Genomic DNA, 23,365 nt, shown 5'->3' on the forward strand with positions numbered 1-23,365 from the left:
CTTTATTTTTATTCAGATCCAATGAACAAAAAAACCTAGAAAACAGATTATTTATTCCACTCTTGAAGATTTTATTTAATAGGAAAAACATTTGATAATACGCGGAAAAAAATGTTAAATATTATATTTAAACTATTTTTTATAGCGGAAGCAGTCATTTCCAATCATTGATATACGACTTAAAGGCAACGTTAACAGAACCTTAAACTTAATTAACCACAAAAATACTTAGTGGTTGGGCCCAACCCAACTACCCAACTTAGTGTTTTTAATTCTTATTGTGAACTTATGTGGTTAAATCCTTTCAAAATTTTTTATCAAAATATTTTTCAATGAACCTTAAGCGGCGTTTCCTTTTTTATCGTTTTCACATTTTTCTATTTAAATTTTTTGAAATGGAAAGTGATCCAGATATAAAATAAGTTTTAATGCCATCTTAGAGTATTTCTTTAAACTCAATTTAAGTCTATAAAGTTTATTTATGGTTTTAATGTTGTCTCTTATCTATATATGTCATCAACAGAAAAAAATATAAATTTTTCTTTAGATTCTCCTTCAGATTCTCTTATTCGCTAGGATTCAAGGACTGGGCTTTATTTACTTGTAGAAAGGTACAACTATACGTATGCTAATTTTTTTAAAAATTTAAAACATCATGGTATTTTCTTTCAGGAAAATTTGATGTTAAATAAAATTAAAAAAATGTATTGACAATGGTAATCTTTAAAAAACCTGGTTAAAGTGTTTTTCTTCATAAAACATGTGTGTTTTGTGTTGCACTAAAGCTTACTCTATGGGTTTTCTTCTATTACGACAGGTATAAGAAGTCAACTTAGAAGTCAAGAATGAGCCAATTGGTAATCAGTTCGAAAGTTAAAACAAAATCATGGTAGCATTGTTTTTAACGTTGAAACATTCATAGGAAGACTTGTTCTCTGTTGTGTAGTGTTGGGTCTTTGTTTCTTATTTATTGTGGTTGGTTGGACTAGGTTGATGATCAGTGAGGTGAGGTGAGGTGAGGTGAAGCAGAGGAAGGAAATGGCATCGCAGCAGCATATCGAGAAGATGCAGCTTCGCCAGAACTTCCGCAATTTCTGGCACACTGATCTATTCACTACCATTCAAGCTGACACTCCTTGTAAGTTTTATCTTTCACCCACATATTCACAAACACATCATATGCACTACTCACATATTCTTTCTCCATATATGCAGATTGTTGCTTTGCTCTCTGGTGGTAAGTTCTCTTCCAAATGCTTCCAATTTTTCAGTCATGGGTCAACGTTGACTTGTGTTCATCAAATTTCCGCTCTTTTGGATCCTATTTTTCCCCAGTTCCTTGCTGGTTGAATCACAATTATAGTTCTTCTTAGTGTAACTATTTGATGTGTGGGGGTAATCTAATTTTCATTTGTCCCATTATAGTGCACCGTGTGTATCATATCTGCTGCGTAAACGAGCTCTTTATGATGATATGTCAAGGTAATAGTTTATTCAGTTTAAGTTTCCCTAACTTTTCAATCTGGACTATGTAATTTCATGGTTTTCTTTTGTTGGCTCCAGATACACATGTTGTGCTGGTTACATGCCCTGCAGTGGTCGCTGTGGAGAAAGCAGATACCCTGAACTCTGCCTCGCTACGGAGGTATATTATATATACCATTCTTCACATCTCTTGCTTCCTTGTGAAAAAAAAAACGACATCTGAATTAGTATGCCTCGGAATGAATAATGATTTTTTTGTTGTTGTCAGAAATCTGATTGATGAATTAAGAATGCCTTCTTTTTCTATTGCTATGCCAATTAAGGTCAATCTCCTTTTGTTTTGCAACTTCCTTGACTTGGTCAACGTTGAATCCATGGCTGGATAAATAGTCATGAATAAATAGTCAACTGGGCTTAACCTGTAATTACCCTCTTTATTTCACAGTAGTACAAGTGAGATTAATCCTTGCGGAAAAAATCTATAAAACAAAATCTTAACTTATAATTAACTATAATGCATTTATATTTTACCTTTCTCCTTACTGGGTTGTTTGGTCTCTAAGTCACACTCTACATGTATTTTCTGTGCTTATTTTACAAGGCTTTTTTCTGCTGCATTATACATGTATTCTCTCATTCACTTTTCAGGTTGTGTGCTGTTTTGGAAATTCAGTGGCTTCAACTCGGTTTCTGTTACAAGATGAATTTAACATTCAAACTACGCAATGTGATAATTGCATCATTGTATAATCTCTCTGCCTCTCTTTCACTCACACTAAAATATACTACGCACCGTGTCTCATTTATGATATTCTGTTAACTGATCTTGTAATTCATTCAGGGTTTCATGTTTTGCCTTCAACAACTAGCCTGCATATTTTCTATCATTGCTTTAATTGTGGGAAATAGTGAACTTCGAGAGGCTTCCCAAGTACTATCCTGCTTAGCTGACTTTGTCTACTGCACGTAAGACTTTGTTTATGCAGCCTTTGTCTCCACTTTGATTGTGCAGTTTACAGCGAAATTTATTAATTTGTGCGTTTGTTTTGTAATGTTGTAGGGTGTGTGCCTGTATGCAGGTAAAATTGACATCTCTTACTCAGAAATTGTTAATAATTTAGTTGTAAGTGTTTAGAGATGACAGCATAAATGGGAATTTAATTGCAGACTCAGCATAAGATTGAAATGGACAAGCGTGATGGAAAATTTGGTCCCCAACCAGTAATGGTCGCTCCCAGTGTTCAACAAATGTCACGTTTTGATCAGGCAGTCCCTCCTTTTGTTGGGTATGCTTCACATGCCTAAGAACGTAGTCCCTCCTTCTCCTTAAAACACTGCTTTATGGTTGGGTTGCATTTGCATCAACTTCTTATTCATGTCAACACCATACTTATACATGTTTTTGGTCAAATTAGTATCGTCAATTATTTGGTTGTTTCACTTGTACAAAACGATGGTATTATACTTTGTCTTCTGTGTATTACATTATGTTAATGTTGGAAATATTCTTATAAGATTGATTTAGCTTTAAAAGTCTATTTTTAATATGATATCAAAAGGCATGAGTTACAACACTCCTTAGTGTCTAATTCCAAGTTCAAAAACACTGCAAAATGCAAAATATAAATATAAAGTCTTCTCATTACATAAAAATAAATAAATTAAGCAATTCATATAAACGTAAAACTATTTTCTTAGAGATTTTATAGAAAGTAATTTTAAATTCACTTTTATATGGTTCACTAATTACTTATTAATAAAAATATACTTGTATTTTGTTTCCGGTGAACAGTGTCTTTCACTATCTTTTTACGTTTTTTTTTTCTTTCCGATATGAACTCGTCTTTTTTTTCTTGTTTAGAGGGTTTTACTTTTTAACTCGGTAATAGATACTTCAAAATAATGGTTTTATGTTATAATAAGAACAATTCTTAATTTTTTTAATATAGAAAAAGAATAACTACTACATAGTTTGTATGCTTTTAATAATAATAGATGTTTTTATTTTATTGATGTGTTGTAGAGACACCGATAAGTTTTTTTTTTTGGGTTATTTTTATGCGGATATAGGTGAGGATATATTTTTCAGTTGGAGATATTCTTTTTATATTTGGAGATAACGAAATGCCTTGCTAAAAGTTTCTAAAAGGCTTTCTTTCGTAAATAACTGCTTCTTTTCTTCTGTGGTTAGTCCATTCGATTTTACCGATACCCGTAGATGATCAGCCCAGTAATGCAAGACCAAATATTTTATTTATTATTCAATCCTTTTAGCCGTAATTCACAATTTTACATAAATCTAAAAAACATATCTTATTAAAACGTTTAAATTCTTTTATATAAATAAAATAAAGTATCCTCTAGAATTTTTTAAACCTGTAAACTTATTCTTGCAAACTAGAAGCATGTCCTGGAATAACCTTTTGCCACCGTTAAAGATTATCGATGATATTCATTTTTACTCTTTTAGTTCACTAAATAATGAATGAACAAACTAAAAATTTAACCTATTATTATTCTTCAGACAAGCTCAATAGATGTTATTTTTGGATAGAAAAAACACGCATTACAGACAAAAAAGCTTGGAACTAAAAAGAGCTACAAATTAACTAGAGACAGTAAAAAGAGGATGTCGTATTTTATGTAATATGGTATGTTTATGTTCAAAATTAATGATGTGTTGGGTCGAAGAAGGTACAAGCTTTGTGTGACTTCCATGGAGGTAAAACTAAGTGATAAAGGAGCAGAGCAGTAGCAGTGTGATCCAGTTCTTGTACGCAACGATACATCAAAATCGGAATTCGTTAGCAATAAAAGGTCGCAAATCTAATAAAAATCTGGAAGGAAGAACAAAATCTAAATAATTAAAAGGGATATATGTAATATGTAATTAACAAGAGTTGTGAGGTTTGGATTTTGTTTGAAGTTGAGTATAATATATACAACAGAAACATGGCGAAGAAGGTTAACTAACTAACATCCATGCATCCGGAAATGTTGGAAAAAGAAGAAGAAGAAAAGTGATGCGTTCATTCATCGTTGTAATAGAATTGAGGGATTCCTGAAGCAGCCCAGAGTCTATCATTGAAAGCGGCTTGCATATGGTGGGGTATGAAGGGCGTCCGACAGAGGGGGCACGTTCTCTGATCGTAGCCCATCCAACGGTCCAGACAACCTCTGTGGAATATGTGGCGGCAGTTTGTCAGCCGTCTGATCTCGTCCTCTCCCTGGAACTCGTACAGACACACCGCGCAACTCTCCGCCGCCTCCACCTCCGCCCCCGCCATCTCCGAGAACTTGACGACGGGCAGGATTTCCCGGATGAGCACCGCCGACACGGACTGCAATTCCGGGAGGGTGTCCGGCCACGCAATGTCGGGTTCGAAGAAATCGTGGAAGCCCATGTAGCAGAGGAGGATGGTGAGGAGTTTTCTGATGAGGCCCAATAGGGATAGGAGGTGCAGAAGCAGTTTGGGTAGCAGCAACTCTGTGTACCCCACTGGAAATCCCATGTTTTTGATGGAGGAAGAAAGAAGTAGGAGGTGACAGTTTGGTTTTGATGGAGGCGTTAAATAGAAGGGGTGAGATTTTGATGTTGAAATACCGAAAATGGGGTTTGGTTTTGTTGAGAATGGCAGGGATGGAGCATGGGGATGAGATGAAATGGGACAATATTTTGATCATAAAGTAATGACCCCAAAAGCATGTACAGTACTACTGTGCTTTATGCTACCTTTAACTGCTGTCTTATTCGTTGCTTTCTCCTCTTTTTTTAATCTCTCTTTGTTCTACTCATTTCAGGCAACCAAATATTCTTATCGATTCTCTGCACCCGACTCTCTCCATTTCACGTTCTCCTGCTCCTCCCCACTCTCTCCTTCAACTCAAACAACTCCTAATTACTATCAACATTTTAGGCATCATACCACCTACATTCAATTTCCTCTCAACAAAACAACCGCCGAATCAATGAACAAATTATGCTATGGATAAGTTTTAAAAGAAGTCATATCCTGGTGTCAGCATTTGCATTTACTTATGAAACAACTAAGTTAGCCCATGAATTGACGTGTCATTAAATATCTCACAACTTATTTTATCACCAAATATCTCAGAGAATAACGTGTCCTCCAAAGCTATTATTGTGTATAAACAACTCCAGCTTCAATTAAATGTAGGCAAATGAATGAAAATTCAAACGTGATGAGGTGATGGTTTTGCTGGTAACTACTGTAAAAACCATGACTGGACCGGACCAGACCAGTAACAGGCTCACACTCCCATAATTTCAATAACAAACCTTGTTCATGATGACAACAAGATTTTCTCCGAAAACCTTGGAACGACGCCTTCTGTCTGTAATTTGTTTTGGGTATAACTGATGACTCAGAAACTCACTGATTGAATTGGGCGAAACATTGGATTGTGTTTTTGAGAGGAAAATTGCAAAGCTGAAAAGGTTCTTTCTTCTGTTGAAAACAAGGACTTGGATGGTATATAGTTATAGTTAAAATATCTTTTGGGCACATTAAGTTTGGTGTCAGAGTATGAGAGGACATGGGAGTTGTAATTAATTTCCAGATAAGATCATTAAACCATCTGAGTGTTTGACTACCGACTTTGATCCTCTGACAGATGAAATTTGTCATTACTTACTACTACTGCTATCTTCCTTTCCACTTGAGAAGAAAATGGGAGTTGAAGCAGGTGAAGAATGGGAAAAAGGAACAGAGGAATAACAGCATTTGACATGGTTTGAGACATGCCTCTTTCTCTTTCAAAAAAATCATCCCTCCCTTTCTCTTTTTATTCAATCATTTACCATTTTTTCTTGTTTTTAGCAAAAAGGAAAGAACTCTGTCCCCAATCACTTTATCCTTTTCTTTAACTTGTAGTTGTAGCATCTTAAGTATCATAATGTGAGTTTGGACTTTGGCTTTTCCGGAGAACCACACGTCAGTGTACAACATCTAAGAACATTACTTTATTCAAACCCTTTGTTTGAAGACTATTCCAGAGTAGAGAGGACCATGAGGACGCACTACATACCCATTAACTATACCACTCCATGGATGAATGCATGACATGACATGTTTTTACATTAACCCCTGCTTTCAAATTAAAATTCTTGTCACACAATTATTGTATGCTAAAAAAATCTAAGCAAACTGATTCATCAATTGCATTAAAGAAAAGTTAAAAATTTGTGACATAAAAGAACAAGAAGAGTATGTACTAGAAGGCTAAAATAATAGTGACGAAAAATTAAGTTGAGGAGCAATATGAAAATAGCTTACCCCTATAGTAATAAATGGTAGGTTCCATGGGGGTCCATGACTTAGGCTTATTTCTGTATGCGTTTAAAGCATGTTTCAGAATTGCAAGTAGCGTTAATTTTAGGTACAAATAGATTGATGGCGAGTGAAGAAGTTCACTTGCCAGGAAAACCGGTGAACTCAACAATATTTACCTTCTTGCCATTTTCAATAACATAATTATATAATGGAAAATGGTATTTTTACCGTTAATTTTGACAATTTTCTCTAATAATCTTAGGTGATATCTTTTAAGTAGTTTTTATTTTTTTATTTTCTCATTTTTAATATTTTAAAACTATTTAAAAGATGATATCTTATATTGTAAAAGAAAATTGTCAAAATTTAGTAATAAAAATATTATTTTCTTATAATTATTGTGACAAAAAATAGAAAAATAGAAGTGATTGGTGGCATAATGCAGGGGAGAGATATAATTGAGGGAGATGGGGAGATGAAGGAGGCAGAATGGGGTGGAAGGATCGGAAGGAGGAGAAGAGAAGAAGAGAGTGAGAGGAGGCAGGAGAGAGACAGAGAGACAGGCAATGGCATGAGCAACGCCAAACACTCCCTATTTCTAATCTCCTCTGACATCCTGTCTGATGCAGCCAAGACACTATTGGGCCACATTCATTGTTCCTCACTGCCAAAAATTAATTAATCACACTCCTACTTTCACTAATGCTGCATTCACCACTTTTCTCATTCTTTCCCTACTTTCCTTTTTCTCACTCTTTACCTTTTTTTGCCCTCTTTTATCTAATTAATCAAATCAAGGTTTCACCACCTCTCTTTCTCTACTATCAACCAACAACTTTTATAATAATAATTATTATTATTATAATAGTAACATCTTAAATTAATCAGTAATATTTTATTTTTTAGAAATGTAAAAATAAATTTTAACCTCAAAATCGATTCAATTTATTACATATTCGAGTTGAGTCAAGTTAAAAAAATTTAATTTTTTCAAAAATATATTGAAGTAAGTCCAACTCACTTAATTTACTAAATGAGTTCAAGTCTGATTCACCTAATCCACCAACAATTTTTTAAAAAATTATTATTGAATTTATTTAATATTTTTAATTACATAAATTTATAATTTTATAATAATTTTATACTTTTAAATGCTATAATGTTGTTCAATATGAATTGTTTGAATGTTTATATATATGTTTGATATTTTAATTTTTAATTATTATTTTAAAAATAAAGAGAGAACCTATGGGAAGAAATACTAGGATATCAAATGATAAATAATAACTTGATAAATTAACCCATAAAAAAGCCTGTTAAATTAAGTGTGTTTTAGTTAAAATTTTAGTTGAAGGTATTTAATTTTAAAAATTATTCATTAATAACATTAAATTAAACTTTACATTTTAATATGAAAGGACAAGAGCCAATTTCTTGTTCGTATACTTTCAGGAAAAAAAAGAGTATATAAATTACTCATCTTAACAAGTGTTATCACAGTTAAATAAACAAAATTAGATATTTTAATATAGGAAAAGAAAACAATATAATATTTTTGTTTTTGGAAATTAATCTAATTTACTAAAAATACTTTTTTAACGTAAATTATACATGACTATAAACATATTTAATATTACATAAAATATAAAGTTCCAGTGTTTTGAGTTAATTTTAATAACTGAACTAGTTACATTGTCAAAAAATTAAGAATTACTTTAAAATATAAGTCTTAAACAAAAATAAAAATATCTTATGTACGATGATTTACAACTAAACAGTGGTTGTGTGTGTATTAATAAATTTTTATTGCAAACTTAGGGTAGCATGGGAGTACACTAGGGCAGCCAAGTGGAAGCATATGATGAGTTTGCACAAAGACCAAAAGTTAATACTTTATTTCCCACTAATTACGTTCCTAAATATTTATTAATTTCATTCTGACTTACCTGTGATTAATGCCAAGTGAATTGGGTGATTGTTAAGTTATTGATGCCAAAACCTTGAGTTTACTTTCAGAACTTGCCTGCCACTAGTTAAAGTAAGAACTTGGAACCAAAATTCCACACTCACATCTTTCTGTGCCTCTTCACTACTGAGTCACCACAATTGAAAAAAATTAAGGCTTAGGAGACAATTAACAACAACTTGCACATATCTTATGCATCCCATAAATGCAACTTGGTTATGAGCCGTCACTATTTTGTTTTTCCTCACTCTTAAATTTCACATGTGAGACCACGTTTCATGATTGGTTAGGAACCTAGACAGTGTTTGAATTTTGAAACAAAAACAAAACAGACAGAGCAAGGTGCTGTGCTGTGAATGCAGGAAAGGACCACGTATGTACATGCACTGCTTTCTCCCTTCTCCTCTCTTTTATCATATTTTAATTACAAATACTTTTAGAAACAAAATTACAAAATCACCATTAATACAACTGTCAAAGTTTTTCACTTTTATGATAGTTTTCTTTTCCATCCTTCCTCGTGTTACTTTATATGCACTTTGGTGAACATGTAAAGAATCGACAATAATAATGAGGATAGAAGAACAATGTCCATAAGACATTCTACGACCTAGTTACAACTTCTACATTAAGATAAGATTGTAGTTGAATAATTAAAAGGTTCAGTGGTGTGAAATAAGATGGTGAGATGATGGAGTGAAAAACAAGTACCTAACCCAAAAAGTCCTTTCTATAGATTTTAGCTATATATGGTACTGTCTATAAAAATAAAGGCTACATAGGGTACTCCTCATAACTTTCACCTATCTCAGCTCAGACCACTACAATATAACAATTTCAAGCACTTCTCACAATGACAACTCTCATGCTCCGCTATTGCTACAAATACTGCATTTAATTTAATATTTCTTATAATTTTTTCTTCAAAACAAATAAACAATTTTGCATCCTATTCAGTTCATTATGTACAAACATGTCTCTACATCATCACTTTAGCTATGTCAAGGTTTAAAATTAGAAAACTATATTTTTATAGCAAAATGTATAATATCATATTTTTCAATTAAGCATAATAATTAATGTATTAGGGTATATATGCACGTTTTTATTGAGGACGAGAACCCATGAAAATTTAAAAAAGTGGAATCTTTTCACGGCTAGAGGCTAGTTATAGAGCTGCATGTTCTAAAGATTGAACAAGCTAGCTACTAAGCTAAGATTATTATTTAATTAATTAATATTAACATGTGATCACTCTCTAACACATGATCATTCATTTGTTCATTCTAGTTAATTCCATATTCATTTATCCATTTTTAACTTAAACTCTAATGATATATTTCCTTTATTATGTTCTCATTTTATGATATTGTTTTTAAGGAGTGAGTTGAAGAATTGAAATGAAAGTGGGTTGTTAGTATTGAATGGACAAGATGCAAGCATATCTGGTCTTCAGTTATTTGGAATATGGTGTACAATTTTTGTTTTTTGGAGCAATATAATATAATATAATATATATTATGAATTATAAATTATAATATTTTGAGAAAGTTTTTTTTTTAAAGTTACATCAATTCTTTTTTAAGTAATATCAAATTTTGTTATCATTTAATAAGGTGTTGTTATGTTGATATTCAAAAAATTTGTCAAAAATTAATTTTACATATATTATATATCCGAAGACATTTAGAAGTGGGAAAAACAGCTAACTAATATGTAGCATTGTGATGCAGTAAGTGTTGGTGGTAGTGCAAACTTATCTAATCTAGAAGTCAGATTTTGAAAAGACAAAAGGCAAATAGAGTGAGGCACTTGAAACGACTTTTTGATTCCCATGTCACCATCTTCGATTAACTCTGCAACACCATTCTTATTAGACGCGGAAGAATTTTTTTCACTTATATAAAGTAGGAGAAGGTATCTCAAGTAGAAAATATATTTTTCATATGTTAAATTTATGTTAGAATTAATCGATGAATTAATTCAATTGAAATATGATGGATTTTATTGTAATTTAATAAAATACAATAACCTATTAATTATTATTAATTATTATGTAAAATCGTAATAAAATAAAGATAAAGTAACTTCTAGTTTAATTTATGAACACTGACTTATAAGAAGGGTATTGAGATTTTGTCTTTGACCATAAGTTCTCTCACAATAAGTTGTTAAGAAAAAGGGTGTGAAAACAGAAAAGAAGTCAAAAAAAATAGATTGAAAAAAAGTGGGTGGAGAACAATATGATTTATATACTTAAACGTGTGAGAATCATGAATCTTAAGATCCTAGAGTAATTTTCTATAATGATTTGTTATTGCACGAAAACTACAAAATAATTTACAATCAATACATTTTACAGTTTTTATTAAATTTGTAATTTATTTATAAGACACACATTTATCATTTTCATTTTTTATATCATTATTTGATCTTATATTTGATATTTATATTATTACAATTTATTTCTTAATTTTTATCATGAAGAAAAAATAAATATATTTTTATGTTTCTATTTTTTATAAAAAATATAGTTAATTAATATTTGAAACCATAAATAAATTAATACGAACTATTCTTTAATGGGGATAAATATATATATACTTTTACATATGCAAATGAAAATAAATTTTTATTTCACGGATAAAACTCTACTTTTACTTCAAAAATATAAATGGAATCCCACCCTCCAATCTTGTATTATAAACGGGAGAAGTTGAACAATAATTTTAATGAAAAAATAAAAACTATATTCGAGTTTAAGGCATATTTGATGAATATATTGACGTGCATGTTTGGCCCAAGACCGCAAAGCACAACGGGAAGCCCATGCCCGCCACCATTCTCTTCTAAATCTTATTATTAATTGTATTATGTGATAGAAAGAGATATATAATAAAATTACAGATGTTATTTATTTAGATGTGTAAAATGTAAATTACAAATATTAAATCCCAACAACCTAAATCTGTCAAAATAAATTTTATTTCATATATTAATTTTAATACTTGTTGACTAATGAATATATTTATATAAGAAAATAGTCAATGAAATTTTGATATAAATGTATTTAGATATTTTTAATTAAACAATAATATAATATTTTTTTTCAAATCATTTAGGTATTTTTACTTTCAAATTTGATTCAGTGTACTTATTTAGTTAACTTGAAAATAATAAAATTATTATTTTTCATTCTGTCAAGATTTTAAATCACCAAAAATTTAAATGATAAAAATACTCAAATTTAAAAGTTAAAGTATCAGAAGAAAAGTAATAGACTTTACACAAGTATTTATATCAGCAGCATAATGTATAAAAAGTCTTGACAATAGTATTTACTTTCAATATCGTTGGGGATGTAGCTCAGATGGTAGAGCGCTCGCTTAGCATGCGAGAGGTACGGGGATCGATACCCCGCATCTCCATATTTTAAGTTTTTTCCTATTTCTTCCATAACAGGCTCAGATTGACGTACATGTTTGGCCCAAGACCGAACAGCCCAACCGGAAGCCCATGATTGCCACCCTTCTCTTCTAAATCTGTTTTTGGAGAACACAAAATATAGACCAACATCTCAGTGATACTTAGTGACAAAAAAAACATAGCTATTGTTAATTATATTATGTGATAGAGAGATTAAATCAAATTATAGATGTTATTTAGATGTATAAAAACTAGAGTACAAATATTAAATCCCAACAACCTAAATCTGTTAAAATAAAGTTTATTTGATATATTAATTTAATACTTGTTTACTAAATAATACATTTATTTTAAGAAAATAGTCAATGAAATCATGATATTAATGTATTTAGATTTTTGAATTAAACAATAATATAATCTTTTTTTAAATCATCTAGGTACTTTTACTTTCAAATTTGAGTCGGTGTACTTATTTAGTTAACTTGAAAATAACACAGGTATAATTTTTCATTCTGTCATGATTTTAATGATTTTTAACTTGAAGTGACAATAACTGAATAAAAATTTTGACTTAAAAATGTAATGATTTTTGTCTACATTTTACATTGTGATTTGATTCTTGCAAAGTTTTGAGAGAACTTTTGATACCATATGATAGATAATTAAAGTAATAAAAACAAAAAAGTATTTTTTTATCGTACAATACATGAACGTAAAACTTTTAAGAAAATTTATCAACACATCATTAAAAAAAAAACAAAATGAAAGAATTAAGAAGAAACTAAAAGATGTTTGTTGATGGTAAAATAGATTGAGGATTATTTGAGAAGAATAAAATTTATTTCTTGAAACTGAGCTAGATTTAACTTAGACTCACTTTTTTGTATTTTATTGGTTAAAGGACACAACATTTCTTAATTTTGTTTTACTTTCTTTACTCCCTAATGTTAAACACCGGAGTGAAATATGTATTCTAAATTCAAATATTAAACTGATGTCGTGTAAATTGTGAGGTTAGAAATTAAAGTAATTTGCCCATGATTTACTCAAAATGAACAATACATAAAAGATCACCGTGATCCATGATTGATGCTCCATGACATGAGAATTAAAGCAAAAACACATGCTATAGATGATATTATTTAATCTTGAAATCAATAACAAAAGGGGATGTAGCTCAGATGGTAGAGCGCTCGCTTAGCATGCGAGAGGTACGGGGATCGATACCCCGCATCTCCATTTTTTCGTAAGCTTTTTCTTTTTATAAAAATTAACATTACGGTTTTATGCAAAGAACATTAACGGAGTAGGATGTAGCTCAGATGGTAGAATTCTCGCATGTGAGACGTACAGGTATCGATACACGTATCTACATTTTTCCGTAAGCTTTTTCCTTTTATGAAAATTAAACATTCTGGTTTTATGCAGAGAAGAGTAACACCTGGTGATTTAGTTCATCCTTTTTCTATTGTTAAATTCTTCGGTACAAACTTTTCTAGTTAGCTACTTACAACACTGTGCTCTTCGTTCTTCGTTTTCATAATTGAGCTATATTGTGCATGCTCTGTGGTTTGTAGCCACTGCATTGACTTTGAAATTGCTGCAAGTTCTTGATGAACCCCTTGTTCACACTAGCATGTTTCTTCACTGAGGTGGGGAAAGAAGGAATTGACCATTGGACAATCGTAATTCAGATCAGCAGGTTTTGCAATTTTATGCCTTCATACATATCAAACACCTCTTAGGTCAAGAATTTCATCAAATAACAAAGTGAAAGGATCATGATTCTTACCACTCTTGATCAATCAACATTTCATCAGTCAGTCCAAACCGTCTCAGCTCCTCTTCATCATGATGCATCAGTAAGCTATACCTGTTCATGCGCAATTCTCTTAGGTTCCCAAAAGCTATTAATCCAATAAAGTACGCAAAAAAAATGAATGTACACCTACCTTCCTCCATGACCCTTTTCCATGACAAGCATATTTCCATTGCCTAAATTGTTGAGACCCTCAAACTGTTGAACTGTCCACTTGTACCACCTCATGAGAAACACTCGAAGTGTTAGACCGTGAGACACGATGATCAAGTTCATCTCTGATTCCCTCTCCTCCGGTGGTTGATACCGTCCAATACTAATATCCGTTCTCAACGTCTCTCTGAATCCTTCAACCACAAGTACAAAACCCTGCATCAGTACTCAACTATTCAAAACTTTGATTCCGGAAGAACACATGCGTATCAATATTACCAGTGATTCTATCATACACATCAGCCGCGGATTCTCCATTTGGAAATCGGTAGAAGAAACGGCCATAAAGCTGCCGTAGTGCCTTTTCCAGTCGCATCGTTTCTCTGTTTTGAAAATTCCCTTTTGAAATCACACAAACAATTAGTGAACTGAAGTGTAAAAAAAAAAAAAAAAAAAAAACTCACTCCGTCGATGACTACCAAAATCTTGTTCCCGAATACGAGGTTCTTCCCTGAAACCAGCGATTCTGGAACGGTCAAAGGGACGAGCGAGGTGCTGCAAGGTTTGAAGGGTCCTTCGATACGGCGAGACGTAGAAGTAAACCTGCCAGTGTTGGCCATGTTCTTTCTCAATCATTTGTTTTATCCTGTTGCCGCATGCCTCGGCTTGTGCCCTCCCTTTCTCAGTGAGCGATATCTTTGGATCGGGTATCCTTGTGTACACGCTCTCATCCACGTTTCCTTCGCTCTCTCCGTGCCTGACAAGGATTATCCTTCGAGGCCTGGGCGGAACAGCCACGCCGGAAGCTGCAACAGGAGGGTTGCTCAGAAGAATCTTCTCTGAAACTCTGGCTAGGCCATTCAGTTGGAACGGCTCTGTTTGGCTGTGACAGCATTGGATTGGTGAGAACGCGCTTCTTTTGGAATTTGGTTTTGTTTTATGGCGTTTTTGTTGAGACAAGGGGAGAGATGAAGTGGGAGATGCTGAGTAAGGGAAAGGTAGCACAGCCATGGATGGTGACGATGTGGTGAGTGATGAAGATGGTAAATTTATTAGAAAAAAGAAAAATGATTGAATGTTCCAACCTCACATCATCTAATTTTTGTTGAATTGCTGTGTTTGCGGTGGAGATGAGAGTTTGTGTACTGTTACGGATGATGAATAGTGTGAGTAGTAACGGATCCTCACTGTGGAATGACAAATGGCAGCACAGTTATGGCGCCATGTTGCGATGTTTTAGAGAAGGGGAAACTTAGGGGTTTCTCCGTGCACCCCCAACATTCCTGTATACCCCAAAATTACAGTTTTGACCCTAAAATTACATTTTTTGGAGAAGCCAAGGCCCGAGCCTTTTTCAAAGTACCTGTACAACCATATATGTAAGTTAATGAAATTTAGTCAAATTAAAAGAAAAATCATTTAAGGTAATTTATGTCTGAAATTAAAATATCAAACAGAACTTTTTTTTTTATAAAAAATTGAAAAAATCATGTTTTTTTGGGTCACTGCTATTTTAAAATTAATACAAGCGTATTTTGCATTCCATTTTTTTTTTCAACTGAATGAACGAATGAAAATTATTGGAAAAGTCTTACTCTCGCTTGACTTCACTTTTTCTAGAGCTTTTGTCGTCATTTTAAAGTATAAAATAGATAAATTCAAAAATAAATATTATTGTCCGCCCAATTAATTCTTTTATCTCTTAGAAAAAATATTTATTACTTAAAAAACAATAATAATTCAATAAATAATGTTAAAATATTAAAAAATTAAAAAATTTATTTGGAAAAGTATTCATCTTACTATAATATAGTTGCCCCAACTTATATCTTGAAGTTTTCTTTAAAAGAAAAAATCATAAGAAAATATAATTCTTTTGAGGATAATGATATTATGATTTTCATTTTTATACTTTGAACTTTTATTTTGCGAGTTTAATGTGAACTATTGATTAATGTACTATTATCTTTTTCTTTGAAAGAATCAATAATTCATACTAAATTACATCAGAATAAAGTATGAAAGTCAAAAATTCTAAAAAAATAGTTTTTTTCGACAAAAAGAGCTTTAAACTAGGTAAAATTATTAAAAAAATAACTCTAATAAAATGCTATAAATATTGTATTTAACCATCTCCGTTAGTTGAGATTTGTTAGAAATAAAAAATTTATGGATGACACGCATTAGGTAAATAAAAAACAGTTATAGTTCCATGATCTTGTTAACTTTAACGGACAACTAAAGAATGTGTTTGAAAGTGTGTCTTATCCAATAAAAAAAAGTGTGTATCAGAGAATATACTATAAAACATTAAAATACACAATTTAGAGAGATAAATTTCCACTCTCCCCGGACATTATTACTAATAAAAAATAAAATTTATGTACTTGAAAATATTTAGTTGTTGTAAATTTTAATTATAATATAATCTATAGATGTATGTATACATGCCAACATATTGATTTTAAATTTCAATTATATAAAGTAAAGTAAATGTTTTTCTCATACAACTACAGATATTTGCCTTTCCTTTTAGCATTAAAGGACAACAGTAAATGGTATTCATAAATTTCGAATTACAATATAGTAATTTCACAAAAGAACAAATACAAAGATTATAAGCCTTAGATGATTAAGTTGGATTAGGAATAAACAAAATCTGAAACCACAAGCTTCTCTGAAATCAAAATGCAACATTCATCTGGTTCCATTGGAACAGGTTTTTCGAAGAAGGATGTAACACTAAAAGCACATTCTTTAATCATTTAGAGAACACTCTTAATCTCGCCTCAAACCTTGGTTGCAGTGTATATATGGGATCTTCTTCTTTAATTAATCTGATTAATTATTTCAGTCTATATACTCCAAACACTACGCATGCATGCATGCAGGTCCTCGTGGGGCCCTCTCCTCTTAGTCTTATTTTCTGTCTCTAAATACCCTAAGACCCTTTAAACCCTTCATCGTTGATTCAACCAAAAAATAATAATTAGCAATGAAAACACACTCAGATGGACCAACAAGGATAACTGAAACATCCTTGGACAAGCACAAACCATCTTTATAAAACTCTCAGTTTCAGCTGCAAAAGGAAGACCTTAAATCCATTGTTATGTCATTTTCGATGGAGACATTTTCTTTGCCGCAGAAAAAAAGAAATATAAAAAATATACCTACATAATAACGAGTGGATAGATGAAGAGAAAGATCAGAAGAACAAGTCAAAGTTATAGTGTAACGATGTGTGTGGACCACTTCCTCACTACGGTCGGTTGGGTAGAGGACCAGCACTACGTTTCTTAAATTTGATATTAATGATCTTAATTTTGTTTTTCATTAATATCTTGTAAAATTTATCTGTTTAAAGTTTACTTCTAGCTAGGACCAAACTAGATATAATTTAAGAATTAATGATTGGTCTTTAAAAGTCTTCCTCAAACACTCTTTAAGGTAAGAGATGAAAGGAAAGTGTTTTCATACTTTTATCTCTTACAAATTTAAGTGTGACTCTAAGTTTGATATTGACTATAAATAAAAAAATAAAGTATTATATAAAAATAAAAATAAAGATCCATAAATTCATTATCTTAAAGTTTTGGATTGAGAATAGTATTAATGTTTTATGTGATTAAGTTCAGGTCTCATTGATGTTATATCTTTCTGATAAAATCCTTTTGTAAACCTAACATTATCATCATCACCGACTGTGGTGCCTTGTGCCCTGGGTAACGAGTAACGACCCATAGTTGATCTTCTGCATAAATCTAAAGTAATTGACAGATACACATTGTCGCTATATGTGTAGTGAAATAAGCTCTAAATAGCCAACACAATGAAAAATAATAAATTCATATTTCATTACTGAATTAAAACAGTTTTGTTGAATAAATTAACGAAACTAAAATAAGTAATATGGAAAATGTAATAACAATATATAAATCTTTTTACGTTCGTAATTTTTGTTTCATATAGAAAACTTGAGCAACTGCAAGCAGACAAACTTCAATATTAACGCTATGTTTAAAACGAAAGAAACACGGAAGAACAGACTGCAAAGGAAAGAAAAAAATTGAAAAATCAAATTCTTTTTTCCGTTTGGTATTGTCTGATGTAAGAAAGAAGTGTAGAAAAACTACGTAGGTCCGACGTTTCTTTAACAATCTTTTCATTTTGGAGTGAAATATAAAATTAATTGTAAATTAAAATACCAAATAATTTTTCCTATATACCATGCAAGTTATTTCCCTTTTCTTTTTTAACTTTATGAGAAATTAAATAAAAAATATATTTTACATTACTTTTCTTATAAAAAAAAGTAGGCTAGCTTTCTATTTCTTTTTCCTTCCTTTTTTTATACTTTTTCTTCTTTAGTTTTCTTTTTCTAAATCATATTTCACAGAGTACTAAAAAAAAGGAAAGACTTTATTAGTTAGCTAACAAATAAGATTAATTCCTCTTATCTATACTTAAAAAATGAGAAATGAATAAGAAAATAATTATTTTTGGCTGTTTGATGAAGAGAGTGAGAAAAAAATAATAAAGAAAATAGGTTGAAAATAAAAGATATTATCCTTTTATTGAAAAAGAAAAATAAAAGTATTTGAAGTGTCCCAACACATTTAGGAATATCTTCTATACAAAAAGAAAATTTATTGAGATTACAATCCAATATTTCAAATAAAGTTACGTTGAGCATGACCTTTGACATCACAATTATCATCACCAAATCCCATAAAAAAATTCATAGCTTAAACATAAGGAAAAATGTATATTGTTATTAATAGTTAAGAAAATCTTTAATGATAGATTATGTCTCAATATCTCATAATGTCAAAAATATTTTATTTAATTGTTGCACATCTATCTCATAACATATGCAATATTCAAAATTATCTCAATAATTAATATTTCTTATCAATAAAAGTGAATTGATTAAATAAACATGGAATACTTCACCTCATATAAAATCAGAAAAAAAAAAAGAGAGGTTTAATTCAGACAAAAGAATGACCCTCTTTAAAATCCTGTACAGATAACAACTAAAAAGACAGATAATAAAAAAGTTGAGCTAAAGTAAATCAACGGTTCTTCTTGCAGCCTACACACCAACATAAACTTGATCAATGGAAATATAAGTTTGGTATTTCCAAAATGATCTCACCTACTGATAAACATTTTATTTATTTTGGATTATATTCCATAAGTGAATGTCATAATTTTTATTTGTTCTAAGTTGAGTTAAAACCAGATAAAGTGTAAAAAATAAACAAATTGAATAGAGCCGTTAAAATATGTTAGAATCTCACTATGGGTTTGAGTCAGGTTTGGTTGAAATTTTTTTACAAATTGCAAAACAAGTTAGTTTTTGACCCGACTTATTTAAAACCCGGCTCACCACCCATGGTGAGTCAGGTTGACTCATCAACCCACAAATAAAAGGTCACAAGCAGTGGTGGAACTTCATGCAATATGTTGAGGATGCCAAAATTTTGGTTAAATTATTCTTTGGTCCATTTTTTTGTCTAAAAATATCATGTTGATCCTCTAGTGTTTTTTAGTTTCAATTTGTTCTCGTTTTTATTAAAATTAATGCAATTTTATCTTTTTTGTTAAATTTCTTGAAGCGGAACAAGAATTTTTCATCAAAATTGATACTACGATTATGCTAATTACACCAACAAAGCAAATCATTCACAACTTCATTTTTGATGAAAAATTGTTGATTTGATTCAATAAATTTAATGAAAAAGGTCAAAATTACATAATGTTTTAAAATTCGGACCAAATTGAGATTAAAAAAGACTAGATGACCAACTTAATATTTTTGAACAAAAATAAGAACCAAAAGAGTAATCCTAAAATTTGTATATAAATTAGTCAAAACATTGTATTTTTTTTTATCATAATAAAAAATAATAAAATGACAATTATTATTATTATAATTATAAAATTAGATATAATTTTTTTTTATAATTTTAGTATAATTAATTTTCATTTATAATGGTTCCATTTAAAAAAATAAAAAATATTAAATTAAACAAATAACCATTTAAAAAATAATATTAATAAAATAATTATTTTTATTTAAAAAATGTTTAAAAGATTAGTTAAAAAATAAATGTGAAAAAGAAAAATTTTTCTTATATATATAAATGTGTAAATATTTATTAAAATGTTAAATTAGAAAAAAATTATTTAAAATCATATATTAAATTATATAAATGTAAAAAAAAAAAATTGGGGGGCCATGGCCCCCTTGGTCCCAACGTTGTTCCGTTGTTGCACACAAGTATTTTTTATTAAGTTAGGTTTTGCATTTGAGTCATGTTAGGTTGTATTTATAGCCAACACATAGATAATTTGTATTTTTATAATTTTGGTTTGTATTAAAGTTTATTTAGATTTTAATTAGAATTATAATAGTCTTGACTGAAAAAAAGTAAAAAAATTATATTTTTTTAATTAAGTTAGCTCGTGAGCTAATCCGTTTAACCTGCTGAATTGTTGTGGACTAAGTCAAATTTAAATTGTTTTAATTCACTAATAAATAAATAAGTTGAGTTGACTCATTAAATAAATAAACCATGAATCGAATAAGATCATACTAAATTAACTGTTTGAACAAATTTAAAATTAAACAATGTGAAAATACGAGAGGCGTAAGATTTAATTAATCTTAGTCGATCAATCTTATACATTAACTAGCATGATCGATTATTAATTTTATAAACAAACTATAAAAGTGTCGATTTAATAAAAACTTTGTCAGTGTCATATTGACGGTATATGTCAGGAGCGTCACGTCACGTAGTTGCAATATGAGAACTGAAAATATTAAAAGCAAATTACGAAATTACATACAAATTAAAAATTAAAAAGTTGACGTATATAAAATAATTAAGTCCTAAATATAATTGAAAATTTAAAAATACATATAAATTTAATAAATATAATAATCAAGCAATTTCTCATCCATTATTTACTATTTGTTTCTTCAACGTTTTACGATAGCTTACACACTTTGTACAATTTCTCACACTTCATATACGTTAGTCATTCTCTCTTTAAGGATATGTGGGATAAGTATGATGTAATGCTTTTATTTAATATTTTAAGTTTTTTTTTCTTCTGGCAATAGGTTATAATTGTTGGTATGTGTATTTTTTCATTTATTGTGAATGCACATTTAAATGAAGATGAAAGATGTGTTATCTTAAACTTTTAATTAATTTAGTTTCTTAATTTTAGAAATGTGTGAATTTAATTTTTTTAACTAAATTTTATTAATTAATGTTTTAAAATTATTTCAATAAATTTAACAAAATTTTATAAAAAGAACTAAATTTTTACATTCATAAATATTAAAGAGTAAATTAGTTTAAAATTTAAAATATAGACTAATTTTAATTTTTACTAGAAATTAAGAAATTAAAAATTTATTTAACTTTTAAAAAATTTATCTTGATTTTGGTAAAGAATTTTCATATTGATTATGTATAGTAACGTTTGATTTTTTAAATTGAGTATAAAATAAGATAGAATATGTACATATCCACTTATTTCCACGTTTCTATTTGAGTACCTTATTCATTAACTTATTATTTTAAATTATGTAAGTAATCTAAAATTTTACATTAGCTTACCATATTTTATTTTTGCTGTTGTATTTTTTATTTTTATAAATAAATTATTTAATTAATATATTAAACAATGTGAAGCAAGTACATATATATACCTTTTAATCGATAAGAAATGAGATAAAACAAAACAAAAATCATACTCTTTAAACATAAAAATCAATTTTTAATTTTTGGATTCAAATTTGTCTCTAAAGTCAATAAATATGTAATAAATCGAGTATTGATAAAATGGGTGAGGTTTTTTCCTTTAGAGAATAAGTTGTGATGGCATTATTACTTATGGTTATGAGATATTTATTGCATGTTGTTGGGAATGAATGATGCTATTTTTACATATCATTACTTATATGATTGTTATACTTACCCAATTTCTTAACAAAAACAAATATATATATACTGAAACTGACGTACGGTTGTTTTGTTTTACTTCTTTTTACACATATTTTTTCTCTGAAATTCCATTTTAGTTCTATGTATCTAACGTGATAATATAAAAAATAGATGCTCTCTCAAGCATCCCTCGTCACAGCGTAGAAATATTAGCTTTGATATTGGAATTTATGGTGAAAACCAAAAGGAAGAGAAAGAAGTTAAGCATTTATATAATAAAGGGTTGCTTTCATAAGACTTGCCTCCTAAGGAAAACATTCGACAATTTTAACAACTTAAGGGCTTCAATTCAACAATCTCATTAATTAAACCCTATTTTCATGATTTTCTTGTATGTTTAAATTACCATTATATAACACGACGCAATTTTTGTATTTGTCCTATATGAGCTGTGTTGAATGATAACAACTCTAATATGTTATATAGAGGCATCGAGAATCCCGATGAACAGTGGATGCAATAATAACAACGTTGCTAATTTATTTGTTTTTTGGTCAAATTGAAAAAGCAAGAACAAATTAGTTTTTGTAATTTAGTATATAGAATCAATAATGGATGTCAATAGTTTGAATGTTGTTCTATTATTGACATTGAATATATGTAAAATGTATTTACCATAGTCTATTTATTGTTTTCGTTTTAAATAGTTATACGGTATGCTAAAGAGTAAAAATTATCTAAATGTTCAAAAGTACTTTTATACACATTAAACACTCTATTTATGGGTGGCTAAAATGAATAATATGTAGATTATCACTCTAACTTTTAGTCATCAATTTTTTTTTTTATTTAAACATTTTCTTTTTATATTTGTACGCAAACGAATAATGTTTTCATCCAAATCATTACTGTCTATATATATGCAGTTTCTTTCTGAAGGCGCACAACACTGTTAACACTTTTTTTTTTCTTCTTATTGATAAAAAGTTAAATTCAAATATTAAACGTGGTAGGAGGGTTGGCAATAGTTATTTTTCTCCATCTTATTTGACATCAAATTTAGTTTTATTGTGGAATCAAATTATTATTTTATATTGGTGAAGTTCCTGTTCCGTGACGTGACGTACGCAAAACATTTTTGTTTCGTTAACTGCCTTATCATTTGTATTGACTTTATCGGTGTCGGTGAGTGCATGCTCATGTTTCGTCGGAGTAAGCAAATAAAACTGCCCCCGCAAATCGCGCTTATTAC

The 23,365-nt window shown here is 30.0% G+C and overlaps 3 protein-coding genes and 2 non-coding genes across 7 annotated transcripts; 3 read left to right on the forward strand and 2 right to left on the reverse strand.

Annotated features, from left to right (window-relative positions):
* Nucleotides 1–766: 766 nt before the first annotated feature.
* Nucleotides 767–3,001, forward strand: LOC114174026. 2 transcript variants are annotated; one of them, XM_028058762.1, is made up of 9 exons: nucleotides 767–857; nucleotides 990–1,138; nucleotides 1,216–1,237; nucleotides 1,426–1,482; nucleotides 1,564–1,645; nucleotides 2,134–2,229; nucleotides 2,327–2,451; nucleotides 2,546–2,564; nucleotides 2,653–3,001. In XM_028058762.1, exons 2-9 carry the CDS (start codon nucleotides 1,039–1,041, stop codon nucleotides 2,788–2,790), a joined length of 639 nt encoding a protein of 212 aa, XP_027914563.1. In that variant the 5' UTR covers nucleotides 767–857; nucleotides 990–1,038; the 3' UTR covers nucleotides 2,791–3,001. The 2 variants fall into 2 exon arrangements, with proteins under 2 accessions (XP_027914563.1, XP_027914562.1); XM_028058761.1 differs by having other exon boundaries at nucleotides 798–889.
* A 1,268-nt stretch (nucleotides 3,002–4,269) lies between these two features.
* Nucleotides 4,270–5,416, reverse strand: LOC114173126 (probable E3 ubiquitin-protein ligase RHA1A). Its single transcript, XM_028057354.1, has one exon. It carries the CDS (start codon nucleotides 4,995–4,997, stop codon nucleotides 4,515–4,517), a length of 483 nt encoding a protein of 160 aa, XP_027913155.1. The 5' UTR covers nucleotides 4,998–5,416; the 3' UTR covers nucleotides 4,270–4,514.
* A 6,684-nt stretch (nucleotides 5,417–12,100) lies between these two features.
* On the forward strand, nucleotides 12,101–12,173 carry TRNAA-AGC. The gene has a single exon. It is a non-coding gene; the product is annotated as a tRNA-Ala (tRNA).
* A 1,164-nt stretch (nucleotides 12,174–13,337) lies between these two features.
* Nucleotides 13,338–13,410, forward strand: TRNAA-AGC. The gene has a single exon. It is a non-coding gene; the product is annotated as a tRNA-Ala (tRNA).
* Nucleotides 13,411–13,616: 206 nt separating this feature from the next.
* LOC114173019 (phosphoglycerate mutase-like protein AT74H) lies at nucleotides 13,617–15,361 on the reverse strand. 2 transcript variants are annotated; one of them, XM_028057208.1, is made up of 5 exons: nucleotides 14,608–15,361; nucleotides 14,423–14,542; nucleotides 14,124–14,337; nucleotides 13,964–14,044; nucleotides 13,617–13,890 (listed from the first exon to the last, which is right to left on the reverse strand). In XM_028057208.1, the coding sequence occupies exons 1-5, from the start codon at nucleotides 15,152–15,154 to the stop codon at nucleotides 13,803–13,805; spliced, it is 1,050 nt and encodes a 349-aa protein (XP_027913009.1). In that variant the 5' UTR covers nucleotides 15,155–15,361; the 3' UTR covers nucleotides 13,617–13,802. The 2 variants fall into 2 exon arrangements, with proteins under 2 accessions (XP_027913009.1, XP_027913010.1); XM_028057209.1 differs by having other exon boundaries at nucleotides 14,623–15,360.
* Between the last annotated feature and the right edge of the window lie 8,004 nt (nucleotides 15,362–23,365).

The sequence above is a fragment of the Vigna unguiculata genome, chromosome 2 (genome assembly GCF_004118075.2).
Source record: "Vigna unguiculata cultivar IT97K-499-35 chromosome 2, ASM411807v1, whole genome shotgun sequence".
Lineage (NCBI taxonomy): Eukaryota > Viridiplantae > Streptophyta > Magnoliopsida > Fabales > Fabaceae > Vigna > Vigna unguiculata.

What these genes read in the sequence shown, in the direction of transcription:
- LOC114174026 (XM_028058762.1), top strand. Translation starts at nt 1,039, where the DNA reads ATGGCATCGCAGCAGCATATCGAGAAGATGCAGCTTCGCCAGAACTTC. An exon ending in CATTCAAGCTGACACTCCTT is followed by an intron (nt 1,139 to 1,215) that starts GTAAGTTTTATC and finishes CCATATATGCAG; the next exon opens with ATTGTTGCTTTGCTCTCTGG. An exon ending in CTTTATGATGATATGTCAAG is followed by an intron (nt 1,483 to 1,563) that starts GTAATAGTTTAT and finishes TGTTGGCTCCAG; the next exon opens with ATACACATGTTGTGCTGGTT.
- LOC114173126 (XM_028057354.1), bottom strand. Translation starts at nt 4,997, where the DNA reads ATGGGATTTCCAGTGGGGTACACAGAGTTGCTGCTACCCAAACTGCTT.
- LOC114173019 (XM_028057208.1), bottom strand. Translation starts at nt 15,154, where the DNA reads ATGGCTGTGCTACCTTTCCCTTACTCAGCATCTCCCACTTCATCTCTC. An exon ending in GAAAAGGGTCATGGAGGAAG is followed by an intron (nt 14,045 to 14,123) that starts GTAGGTGTACAT and finishes GCGCATGAACAG; the next exon opens with GTATAGCTTACTGATGCATC. An exon ending in ATGTTGATTGATCAAGAGTG is followed by an intron (nt 13,891 to 13,963) that starts GTAAGAATCATG and finishes ATATGTATGAAG; the next exon opens with GCATAAAATTGCAAAACCTG.